This window comes from Choloepus didactylus, chromosome 18 (genome assembly GCF_015220235.1).
Source record: "Choloepus didactylus isolate mChoDid1 chromosome 18, mChoDid1.pri, whole genome shotgun sequence".
Classification (NCBI taxonomy): domain Eukaryota; kingdom Metazoa; phylum Chordata; class Mammalia; order Pilosa; family Megalonychidae; genus Choloepus; species Choloepus didactylus.
In genome coordinates, this window is record NC_051324.1 from 71,471,272 (window position 1) to 71,484,094 (window position 12,823).

Here is a 12,823-nt window from a genome sequence, read left to right on the forward strand (position 1 = left end):
GCAGGCCTGGCGTCCGGATGCGCGCGCCCGCCGGGCTCCGCCAGGTGTATCGCGGAGCAGGGGTGGCGGGGCCCAGCGCGCACCTCCGGTGGGGCCTGTGGGCGGGGCCTGGGCGGGGCGGGGCCGCCCCCTCCTCCCCGCCCTCCGCCCCTCCCACTCCGGGCCCGGGATTAGCAACCTGGGAGCCCGCGCCCCGCGGCGTCGCCGCCACACTTCCCTGGGAGCGGCGGCCCCGGCGGCAGCATGAAGAAGTCGTACTCAGGTGGGCGCCGCGCCCGGGTGGGGAGGGATCGGCGTCCCGGGACAAGCACTTCTCACCTGAGCGGAGGCGGCCGCGAGTGGGGGAGGGCGCCCCGGGAGCTGAGCGAGTCCCCGCGGCGGGGACATCGCGGGGCGCTTTACTCCCGAGAAAGGCTTTGGCGCGTGGGGCGGCCGCGCCCGGCCAGGTCAACTCAGTTGCCACCTCGCGAGCCGGGCTGAGGAGCCTCAAGGCTTTGAAGCCCCCCATGGATTGGCTGGCTGGTGGGGGGAGCCCGGGCGCCCGAGTCGGGCCGGAGCCCCTCCTCTGACCTTGGCAGAGGGTCCCCGGCCGCTGCCTGTCTGGCCGTGCTCGCACCAGGGTCTGGAGGGGCCTGCCCTGCTTGGGCTGGTGCTCCCTCCTCCGCTCGCGCGTCTGCGCCCCTTGCACGCTGGCTGGAATCGGGGTGCTTTGGATCCCTGTGTGGTGACGTAGGGGTGGGGTCTGCCTCCGCGGCCGGTGGTCGAGACCGCAGCACCCTTTCTTCAGATGCACGCCTGTTGTTCCTCTACCCAGTCAGTTGAGTGTTCCAAGTTCACCAAACCCGACCATTCCGGTGCGGGCCCAGTTTGGACACTTGCTTCCACCGGGCGCCGGCATCACACCTGCGTCTAGCAGTCCCACCTCTCGCAGGTGGAGGACACCCGACTTGATGCCCAGGGTCAGGCTCAGGGCCCTTAGGAGCTTTCCCCTCGGGTACTCAGAGGTTCCATTTCACAGGTGGGCAAACTGAGGTACAGGCCAGGAGAGCCCCAGGGCAGGTTGAGGGTCGGCTCTCTGTCCTTTTTTCTCCCCTTCGTGGTTTTTCTCCAAAGGATCTGGCAGAATTTTTTGTCCTCTTCAGTCCTCAAATAATAAGCGGCATCTCGTCTGCTAATCCTGCAAACCTTCTGTTTCTCTTCACTTATCTGCTTGGACATGAGGTTTCCTGCCAAGGACCTGTGAGTGAATTTTTATTGATAAGAGGACAGAATCATGGCACTTAATTGGTACCCAAGAGGTCTTTGGAGTCAGCGCCCTGCCTTTGGGTCATTTTCAGCCTCTGCATGCTTTGCACATTCAGGAACCAAAACAAGGAATACAGAATAACTCGTCTTGGAGAGGGTTACTTCGGAACTTCCCCTAAAGTGCCCTTCTGGGTCAGTAGCTTAGGATTTCAACTTTCACCCCCTTGATTAGAGAGTGCAAACCCCAGGGCCCCCCAGCCACCCCCAGCACGAGGCCTGTTGATGTGCCACGTGTGGCCCTTTCCCGGGGCCCCTGCCTGCCCAGGGACCGTCTCTGACTCTTGTCCTTGGCTCCTCGGGCTTCACCGTCGCTGGCGGGCCCATTGGCAGGGAGAACTTGCTGCCTGACCATCCAGTGCCAGCAGGGCCTTTGAAGCAGGCGCCATGTCCCTGAGTCTGGGCTTATTTGGAGGAAGGAAACCATCATTTGTCCTTGGCTGCTCTCCCCCCTCACCCCCTCCCCAGCGAATTTTTGAAAAAACGAAGCGAAACGCACTGCCCCAGGTGGACACAGAGTTTCCGGGCCAGGAGGAGCTGCCCTGGTGGAAGCAGGCTCTGAGGCCCGGCCCGCGTGTTTACCTAAAGGGGCAGGACCCTGGCGGGGACTTGGGCCACTTCCCTTTGGTCCCAGTTGTGTGGGGTCACTCGCTGACAGCTGGGCGGGGCGGGCTGGAGGGACTGGGCCCTGAGTGTCCTCCGGTGAGCCCTGGGGCCACCCTGTCCCGGGCAGGGGCACTTGGCTGAAGTCGGCACCGTTGCCATAGAATGGAGGAAACAAGAAGGGGAGATTTAAAACCCTTCTGGTGTCTGAAAATCCCAGGGCCACCAGGAAGGGGTTTATTTTTTACCTGATTGAGTAGGATTATTGCTTCTGGGCCTATTTATGGGCTGGAAAATAAATGGAATTATAGTGTTGTTCTCCATAGAGCTGGTTTCAGCCCTCATGAGCCTCTCAAGGGGGAATATTTTTAACAATCTGTTTGGGGGTCTCCAGAGGGCCTTGGGTCTATACACATTTGTTGAGCACAGTGCATTTCAGGCACATACGGCCTGGGCTGTGGAGGGTAAAAAGGTGATCAAAGACATGGTCCCTGCTTGTGAAGAATTTACATTCTCACTGGGGAGGCAGGAATCGGGCAGATGAGCTGCCAACAGCCCACGGCTGCACTGCCACCCGCCTCCGGTGCTGCAGGCTCCAAGGAAGAGAAAGTCACTAGATGGGGGGACCGAGGGAAAGTTCCAGGGAGGAGGTAAAGAGGAAAAAAGACCTAGGAAGTTGGGGTGCAGGGCCCTGGGGTGGCTCTATCTGGCAGCTCCGATTCTGCTCAGAACCAGTCCTGGAGGCCTTACCTGTCACTCTCACCTGTTGCTGTCACCTGTCGCTCACCTCCAGGCAGTGCGGCCCAGTGGTTAAACATGGTTAAGTCAGGCTCCTGGGGCCGCACCCGACTCTGCCACCTCCTTGCTGTGGGGACAAGGTACTTGATCTCCCTGTGTTTCATTTGCCACGTTTGTTAAACAGGGACAGTGCTAAATTATGAGGATTAAATGCGTCTATACCCGGGGAGGCTTAGAAATGCCTGTTCTATAACCGTTGCTGATGTCATCCACATTGTCATTATCAACAGTAGGAAGGACACGGGGTTGTGTCCCCTGCCACTGCTAAGAGACCTTCGGTGACCTCCCCTCTCCTCTGCTGGTTTGAGGGCCAGGAGCGTGGCCCCGGGTTTCTCCTGCAGCCCCCTGGCGCTGGAGTGGGCTGCGGCCCTCACCCTGGTTCTGTGTGGTTCTGAGTGCTGGACTTCCCGCTGCATGCTGGGTCATGGGAAACTTGCCTTTTAGTGTCCCTGGCTCCCCTGGGCCCTCAGTGGCAGGGGAACTTACCCATCGGAATGGGGAGTAAAATTGTATCCCTGTGGGAATCATTCTGAGCGTTCTTTGTGACTTTCTGGAGGTCCCCAGAGGGGCACCTGGCCTAGCAAAGGTTAAAAACCACTTTAGTGCTATAGTTAAAAACCACCAGAGGCCCAGGGAGGAGGCTACCCCCCCCCCCAGAGAAAGCAGCTTCAAAAGGGATGAAGCCTGTGGCTCCCCCATGGAAGGGTGGGCTCCCCTAACCTGAGGCTCAAGAGGCCAACTTAGAGGAAAGAAGAGGAAATGCATCCTCAGAGAGTATTTCCCCAGTGAGCTAACCCCGGGGCGGGCAGGAGCCCCAGGGAAAGGCGAGAACGCAGAGTTTTCTTCCTCTTCCCCCTCTCCACCCCCGCACCCCACCCTGCACCCCAGCCTGCCCTCTGGGGCCTCATGTTCCCTCATGTCCAAGCCTGTTCGCTCATCCAGGGGCCCTGGGCCAGGTGGAGAAGGAGCCACCTCGTGCAGCCACTCTCTCAGACTCACCCCGGCCGATCTGGACACTTTGTGGATCACCCGAAGACCCCCAGTCGGGAGGGAGAGCTGGGGGGCCTGGCTCCGGGAGTCAGCCCTGTTCCCAGCCTGTGGCACAGGCATGCTCAGCATCGGCGTCCCCAGCTGCCCCAGCCCGGGCCCTTCCTGCCGCCCCAGAGCAGCCGCCTACCTGTCAGCGTCTCCCCAGCCTGCTGAGAGCCGGGGGCCACACCTGGGACTGAGGCAGCCAGTCTTGTCCTGAACCCACCTTGTGACTGGTGCGAGCCAGTGTGGGTGCAGGGGGGACGTGGGGAGGCCCCTCAGGAGCAGCGGTCCGAGTCACCCAGGTGGATGGGGGAGGCAGCCCCGTGCCTGGTGGCCCCAGGTGGGTGTCTGCAGAGGACATTTCCCATGAGGTCCCTGGACACACGAGCAGGACGAGGGCACTCCTGCTTGCACCCTCCTCTGACACTTGGGGCCCATCCCAGACTCCCTGCTGGTCCCGCGAGGATGGGAAACCTTGAGAAGCACCTCACATCCACGGCTGGTGTTTGTCCGTGGGCAGCCTTGCATGGGCCGCAGCCTGCTTGCTTAAGATGTACTTGATAAGGAAGGTTCAGCTCACAGAAATGCAGGGCCCATTCCGGGGCTGAGGAGCTGAGATTCCTGGTTGGCTCATGGTGGGTGTGGGGGGAGGGGGGCTCAGAGAGAAGCCCCAGGCTCTGGAGGGTGCAAGCTTTTGGGTGGGAGGGGGGTGCCCTGCAGGTCTCTGGCACCTCTGTTTGTTGGTGTTATTACCTGGGAGTTGTCCCAGCTCTGGGTTGTTGCTAGGGGATTTTGGGGGGATCAGTGGGTGCAGGTCCTGGGTGACATCCCCTGGGGACCTGTACAGAGCACGTAAGTTTACAGCCACCCTTGTGCTGAGAGACTCGGTTTCCTGGAGAGACCTCAGCCAGAGAGTCCGATGGCAGCTGCCAGAGGTCACTGTGATCCAGGCCCAAGGCCCTGGAGGGGTCAGGCCTAGGGGTCCTGCAGCCCTCAGGTCCCGGCGGTGAGCTGGTTTCCCCTTCCCCTTCCCCAGTGGGACCCATGAGCTTTGGCCTGGGCCCCAGAACTTTGCCAGGAGGCTTGGAGTCGGGGCGGGCTTGGCCAGATCAGGGGGCTGGCACAGCCCTGCTGAGCCGCAGGGCACCCATCTTTCTAAGATTCCTGGGCTGTTTAGACTCTCCTTGTGGATTCTCCATTCCAGAAGCATCTCCCGAGCGCTGCTGAGTTCCAGGTTTGGCGCTGGTTCTCACGGCTGCACCCTGGCCGCTCCCAGCACCAGCTCTGGGAGGACGGGCTGGCCTTGGAGCCCTGGGGTTGAGCTTGGCCCTCTGCTCACAGCCCAGTTCTCTCCGCCTTATCTCCCCCTGCTGCTCCCTGGTCCGTTTGCAGCCTGCCCTGAAGGGGACATTGAGCTGCTGCAGGCAGGGGAGGTGGCCCGTCCCCCCGAGTCACGCTTTCGGTGGCCTTTCGGAAGAATCTCTGCAACAAGTGCGCTTTGTTCCGAGCCTAATCTGACCTGGTTCTCCGAAGCGCGACTGTTGGCGGCCTGAAAGGCTCGGGGCCGGGAAAAGGGAGCAGCGGCTGGGAGTGTAAGTGGATCCCGGCCTCGGGTGGCACGCCAGCCCCCCTGGCAGGAACCCAAGTCACTGGCTGTGCCCTCCTGGGGAGCGCCAGGCCTCCAGCCGCCCTTTGGGTCCGGAGGAGATTAACCTTGAGCGGCCACTCCCAGCCTGAATGCGGGGTCCCCGTTGCCTGGGGGGCCCCCTCAAAGGGGCTGGGTCGGGGTGGGGGCCGGGGGAGGTCTAGAAAGGCAGTACTGGAGCCTCAGACTTGGTGACACGCTGCGCTGACTCCTGCCTGGAAAGTAGCATCTTCCATCCCACCCCCCGGCCTGGGGCGTCAGAGGAGGGGCCGAGGTAGGACGTGCCATCCTTTCCTGGCAATGGATCTGGACAGAGTTCATTGCCCTTTTCCTGGCTCCTGGAGAGGCCTCACCTCCTCCCAGGACATCTGGGGGACCTCCCGTGAAGGCTAGGCTGCCCGGGACCCTGGGGTCCCCCCTAGGCTGTGTCTGGAAAGCAGGGGGATGGGCAGCGTTAGCAGCAGGAGTCTCCGGGTGCCGCACCCCGAGCCCCCAGCACCTGTCCCCGCCAGCCAGGCGTGTTGGGGCAGCGGCCGCGGCGGGTGCCCAGGTGTGCGCTCGGCCCCAGGTGAGTGTCGTTGCCCAGAAGGGCGGGGCGGGCGGGCGCCTCCGGGACTGGGCCACAGGCCACCCTGCTGTCCGCGGGCCGCGGCTCTCCCGTCAGCGAGGGCTCCTGTTTCCAGCCTGCACCCGGAGGGGCTGGGGTGGGGTAGCTAGCGCCGGTGCAACCCAAGCCACTTAGAAGTGGGTTAAACCCAGACCCTCCTCCTCCAGCCTGTTAAGGACCTGGTTAATGCAATCCGGAGGCGTTGGAGGGTGGTGTGATGAACGTGTGCTGGAGGGTGTCGGGTTACTGTTCAGGGGTGAGTCCTAACCCGCTGTGGCCAGTGTGGACAAACCGGGCGGCAGAGCCACAGCCACGGCTGGTCTGCCTGAAGCCAGGTGCACGCAGCAGCCGGCGGCGGGAGAGGATGGGGGGCAGCGTCTGTCCACCTCCTCCCGCTGCAGGGCTCCGAGGTGTGGCAAGACCTCAGCCCCGGGGGAATGAGTCATTCCGGATAGCAGAGCCTTCCTGGTACCTGGGGCTTAACCGTTCCACCACCAGACCTTTGCATTATATTCGTTTTTAATTGAAAGTTTTTAAAAATATGCTGTGCAATCTAGTCCTTTCTTTCTTTTGTCTTTTTTGCTGTAGTTGTTGTCAACTTTGTTTATGACTTAATGCCAAACAGTGCGCACAGGAAATGAAAAGGAAAAATTCTCCAACCCCAACAGTTATAACATTTCTTTTTGTTTTCCCTTCCGTACTTGTCTCTACATGTACGTGATGTATCATTTGATTTAATTATCAAAGGTATGTAAGATAGTTTCACAGAGTTGCAATTCCCTATAGAAAGCATATTAAATTCTGCTCTTTTCTCTTGAAATCAGACCTCATGCATGGATTTTGTAATTAGGACTTTAGTGATTCTTCGGAGTGGATATACCATAATTTACTTAATCATCCCCTTACCGGCTGTCTGAAACAGTCTGCTGACATGGGCCCTCTCCCGGTGACCCTGAACCGAGGGACTGGGTGAGCTGAAGAAGTTACTGTAGCTTGCTTATAGCAGTTGGTTGGGGACTGACTTCAAACCGACATGTTGTTTTCCTAAAATTAAATTCTTACAGCCACCTGCTTTTTGGTTATTTTTCTCTTTCTAAGGTAACAGTTATTTTGATGCTTTTTTTTTTTTTAACATAAATTTCTCCAGGTAATTAATTTAATAAAATATTGATGAGTCCCTCTTCCAGTATTGCTGGGACTGCCCCCCAAAACCAGACAACGTCTTCTCACCTCAGCATGATATTACGAGGTTTGGTGAACAGAAGATGCCCTCTGCCCTGTTTCTCAATCTGCTTCTGGCCGCTGAGAAGCCCGGGCTGACCTGATATTTGAAACGTCCCCTCCTGGCCTGTGGTCTCTGGCTCCTTTCTCCAGCTGGCGTGCGAAGTGAGGGGCCTGGAGCCCAGCGGGATCCCAGCAGGAAGCACCTGTAGCCTGGGATACGTCCTTGCTTCCTCGGGGCCACCCTGAGTGCCCCAGTCTTGGTGACGTCTGACTGCCCAGGGGACCAGATGCCCCTCCTGGCCATCACTGCTTCTGCTGCCTGGTTCCTCATGCAGGAATCTCTTCCGGAAGCCTCGGGCTCCGCGGGCCGATCAGCTGTGCTGCCTGTTGGTCGCCATCGTGTTTCTCTCGCCTCGGTCTTCCTCACCATCGTCCTGGTTGGTCCTCCCAGGGCCTCTCTGCCCTCGGCCCCCCGATCCCCACCTCTCTCTGTGGTACTTACCTGTGTTATAATCCGGTGGTCATGTGACAGCTGAGTGATACATATTCACCTGTTTGATGACTAGGGTGTCCTTTGAGCAAAATGGGTCGGTGGCCAAAGCAGCCTTTCCCCACCATTGCAGTCACCCTCCTGTTGCTCTGTGTTGTCGTCGGCTGCTTCTGATGGCTGACATTCCCAGCATCATTCACGACGCCCCCGCTTCGTTCCAAATCTTGCTTCTCCCCCACTACCTACATTTTTCGGGCCGCACTGTAGGACACAGTCATGTCTTCTGATTCTATATGTTGGGCAGAGTTGGCACAGCGAGTACCAGGGGTATTTCTGGACTCTATTTCTACGTTGGGACAGAACTGTGAAGTATGTAAAAACAACCCGACTAAATCCAAATGAAATAGCTTTCCAATTCAACTTCTGCTTGGCAGGAGCCCCCAGATGTCAAAAATCCTTCCATTGCCAGCTAACACAAGAGAAACTGTGACAGACAGGAAGTCAGAGTGGAAATAATCAGTGATCTTAATGAAGAGTAGTTAAAATAATTTCCATTTTTCAAATTTTGCAAAAACATTTTGACCTGTGAACCTGATGCCACTGCCCTTTTCAGTGCCTTGAAAGGGACACCAGGAGCGGGCAGACCTGGGGACCTGGGAAACAGCCTGCAGAGGAGAGCACGGGCAGGGCAAGGAATGGCTCTGAGAGCTGCCAACCTGGGGCTGGAACAGGACGTGCAAACAGGTGCTCCCCTGTCTTCCCACCTCCAAACTGCACCCCCAGCCAGACCTCACTTCCCTGATACTAGGAAGGAAGGAGGACGTTTGCTCCTGGCAGCGGCCACCCCCCACCTGGGCCTCTTTCCTCAGCTACCTTTCCTCCTAGTTGGTGATGGCACCTATCAACTATATTTTCCAGAAAGTTCAATTGTGAACATGTTTCACATCTGAGTAGGATCAAGGTTTTACTGTAATGCCCTCCATCTATCTATAGGAAGAAGACAACAGTTAACTGTTAACAGTACTTTCTGGCTTCCTTCCAATCACTGATTCTTCAAAAATGTTTTTATTGTGCACCTACTGTGAGCCAGGTGCTGTGACAAGCACTGGAGGCATAGCAATGACCAAATAGCATCCCTTCTTCTTGGACCTCACATCCCAGTAGCAAGAAACAGGAAAGCAAATAATCCATCGATCAGTTCATCAAGTACAATATCAAATACATGCTATGCAGAGAATTAAGATAAGATGATTTGATAGCAAGTGGCTGATGGTTACTTTTTTTGTTTTATGTTTGTTTTGTTTTGCTTTGTTTGTTTGTTTTTCCTTCCCCCATTTTTCTACTCATCTATCCATAAACTAGACAAAGGGGAGTGTGGTCCATATGGCTTTCCCATTCACATTGTCAACCCTCATAAGCTACATTTTTATACAATTGTCTTCAAGATTCATGGGCTCTGGGTTGTAGTTTGATAGTTTCAGGTATTTACTGCTAGCTACTCCAATTCACTAGAACCTGAAAAGGGTTATCTATGTTGTGCATAAGAGTGCCCACCAGAGTGACCTCTCGGCTCCTTTTGGAATCTCTCTGCCACTGAAGCTTATTTAATTTCCTTTCACATCCCCCTTTTGGTCACGAAGATGTTCTCCAACCCATGATGCTGGGTCTAGATTCCTCTCTGGGAGTCATATTCCACGTTGCTAGGGAGATTCATTCCCCTGGGTGTCTGATGCCACGTAGCAGGGAGGGCAGTGATTTCACCTGCCAAGTTGGCTTAGCTAGAGAGAGAAGGCCACATCTGAGCAACAAAGAGGCATTTGGGAGGAGGCTCTTAGGCAAAATTATAGGGAGGCCTAGCCTCTCCTTTGCAGCAACCGTCTTCCCAAGGGCAAGTCTTATGGTAGAGGGCTCAGCCCATCAAAGCTGATGGTTACTTTAGGTTGGGCAGTGAGGGGTCTCAGAGCAGATGATGTTTGAGCTGAGATCCAGAAGGAGCTGGCCTGAATGGGAGGCAGCTTGGCAGATGCTGGCCTCGGAAAGAAGACCAGAGGGGCTAGAGAGGAGTAGGAGAGGGGGAAGGGAGTGCCGAGGTCAGGCCAGGGGCCTGGGGCCAGATCAAGGAGCCCTTCTCTGAAGCTCATTGCACCATCTGCAAAGGGGGATAATGCATCACATCCCCAAGCCTGATGTGCCCAGCACGGTGCCTGGCGTATACTAGGACTTCCACAGATGGTAGCAGTTGTCATTATCGTTGGTATTATTACTGCTACCTGGTAACTATTAGGAATAACAGGGCCACCAGGCTTTGCGTTTGCAGTGACGTGATGGTTTCAGCTGCTTCCCCGGGAGAGCAAGTCCCATCCACCAGGTTCACGAGAGCCTGGCAACCAGCAAGTCCATTGAATAACTATGCCACCCCTGGAAACACCCAAAATGTCTATTAACTGATGGATGGATGAACAAAATGTGGCCCATCCATCCATTGGAACATTACTCAGCCATTAAAAAGGAATGAAGCACTGCTACATCCTACAACATGGCTGATCCTTGAAGTCATTTTGCTAAGTGAAAGTAGTCAAGACACAAAAGGCCACACATTGCATAATTCCATTTATATGAAAAGGCCAGTTCAGGAAAATCCATAGAGACAGGAAGTAGATTAGTGGTTGCCAGGACTGGGAGAACATGAGGGTTGGAGACTGATGGCAAATGGGTTCGGAGTTTCTTTTTGGGGTGAGGATAATGTTCTAAAATGGATTGCAGTGATGGTTTCACAGCTCTGTGAATATACTAAAAGCCATTGAATTATACACTTTATGCAGGCGACTTGTATGGTACATGAATTGTATCTCAATAAAACCATTATTAAAGAAAAGTAACCTTTAAAAAATATAAAATAAAATAACTATCCCAGGCAGATGGCAATAATTTTCCATGGTCCAGCGGAATTAATTTTTTCCATTCACGCCCGTGGCCATGTCCACCTTCCATGTGTTTCTGGAAGCCTAAGGGCGATGAAACACCAGGCTCTGGTTCACGGTGATACGCTGAGACTTCCTGACCATCTCCCACTGGCCTGCTGTCCCCGACCCCTGCTGTCTCCTCCGAGGTGAGGAGGTGGTGACTGGTTTGCTTCCCTGTCCTATCCCCAGAGGTAGGTGATGGGTTTGCGTGATGGATTTGTGTACCCCCCACCTGTACTCACTACGAGGCGCCAGCTGTCTTAGCCCTCGAGTTCACATGTCTCGCCTACCTGGCTGGATTGGCAGGAACCCCGAGATTCCATCCCAGCTCCCCATTTTACAGGTGACAACACTGAGGCCCAGGGCAGCGGATTTTATTCTCAGATGTCCTGACTGCCAGCCTGGCTAGAGCTTGGGTGTTGGGGCCCAACACCTCTGAACCCCAGTTCCACCCAGACAGGTTGCAGGGCCTTGGATGATCTCTAACCTCCCTGGGTCTTGTTGTTTGTAAAATGGAGACGACAGTCACACTACTCCCGTCATCGTGCTGCAGTTAGGGACAGACAGAGAGTGATAACTCAGCTTGGTTCCCAGCACTGCCGGAGGGGTGGTTGTGATTGTTACTTCCCTTGCTGGGCCTCCTGTGACTTGCCCAGCATCCTGGGGGTGCCTCGGATTAGCTGTGCTTCTTGGCTTGTTGGTTCCGTGACTCCCAGCCTGCGTTTTTCTCCAGCTAGTAGCACAATAACGTGGTCTTCCCTGTGGCTTGTCTCATGCCTTGTGTGTGTGTGCGCGTGCGTGTGCGTGTGTGTGTGTGGTTTAATAACTTCATCTCGCTGGGGCCAGGCCCCTGGAAACTGCAGCCTTGGACTGATGCCGTCCGATGGTGCTGGCCCAGTTAAGGCAGGAGAGGCCGGACTGTGCTTTGGAGGTGTTGCTGCCCATGAGTTTAGGGTTGCCAGATTTTGCCAATAAAAATGCAGGACGCTCAGTTAAATTTGAAATTTTAGAGGAAATAATCATTAATTTTTTAGTATAAGAATGTCCCTGCAAGATTTGGGATATACTTATACTTTAAAAATTAGTCCTCGTTTCTCTGCAATTCACACTTTACCGGGCATCCTGTATTTTATCTGGCAACTCTCCATGGGTAGGACCTAGAGTCCAGACAGGGCATCCGGGCAGAGCCCTCTTGTAGCATCCTTGAAGCAGTTCTGTGGGCCTTGGTCAGCCCTGATGTCACAGGTGGACTTGCTGTCCGCTGGGGGCAGAGCACAGCCCTTGACCCTCCCCAGCCTATGAGAGACCAGCTTAGGGTTTCCTGTAGGCTGTGAGCATCCGGAGAGATGGGCAGGTCACTTGGGGCTGCCGTTGTGTCCCCAGAACCATGGACAGTGCTGATGCACAGTAAATCCTCAGGAAGTATTTTCAAAAATGAGTCCGCATTTTGTAGGTGTCGAAATTCAGGCCCAGAAAGATGAAGAGCTTGCTCACTGACGCGGGGAGAGCTGGGGGTGGATTCAAACCCAGATCTTGCACTGTGACTTGGAGCCCTGTGGCCCGACCCCCGACAGCTCAACCTGCCACGCAAGAGGCTGGGGGCACCACACCAAAACCAGCCTGGTGCCTTCTTTTGGTTGGCGTTTTGGAGCTGAGCAGACTGTCTGCTGCTCACCAGAGCTGGGTGGGCAGGGAGCGCCCCTCCACATTGGGGAGGGGGCTGCCGGTCAGGACGGGGAGTCAGAGAAAGGGCTTCCAGGCCAAGGGCTTTGTTGAATCGAAAGCTTCTGCAGCTGTTTAGTCCTCTCAGGAGGCAAAAGGATTCCTCAGCTGGCATGGCCAGGAGCTTATGTTCAGTGCACACCGCAAACTGGGGTTTCCACCATTTCTGCAGAGAAGAGGGATTTGGCCAGTTATCTCCTTGTCTCGGGTTCCTCTGAAGATAAGGCAGAAGTATTTAGGTTGTGGAGATAAGCCTGGAATTTGACTCTCCACTCCCACCTGAACCCCTTGACTTTGATCCAGCCCTTCCCGGCTTCTGTGAGCAAACAGGGCTGAGCTGAGAAGAGAGGAAGTGGGGGAAAGACTGGGTGCTGGGGCCCTCCCCACCCCTAGGCTGGGCACAACGGGGGAAGGGGCAGCGAGGAGAGAGACAAAGG

At 55.8% G+C, this 12,823-nt stretch overlaps 1 protein-coding gene across 2 annotated transcripts in view; it reads left to right on the forward strand.

Annotated features, from left to right (window-relative positions):
* Window positions 1–201: 201 nt before the first annotated feature.
* Window positions 202–12,823, forward strand: part of SEPTIN9 (septin 9) — a 161,921-nt gene continuing 149,299 nt past the window's right edge. Inside the window, exon 1 of one of the 2 annotated variants that reach the window (XM_037809982.1) lies at window positions 202–262. In XM_037809982.1, the coding sequence (XP_037665910.1) occupies window positions 244–262 (19 nt within the window). In that variant the 5' untranslated portion in view covers window positions 202–243. Of the gene's footprint in view, window positions 263–5,809; window positions 5,949–12,823 lie in introns of those variants that run through there. The other variant, XM_037809981.1, reaches the window with a different exon arrangement.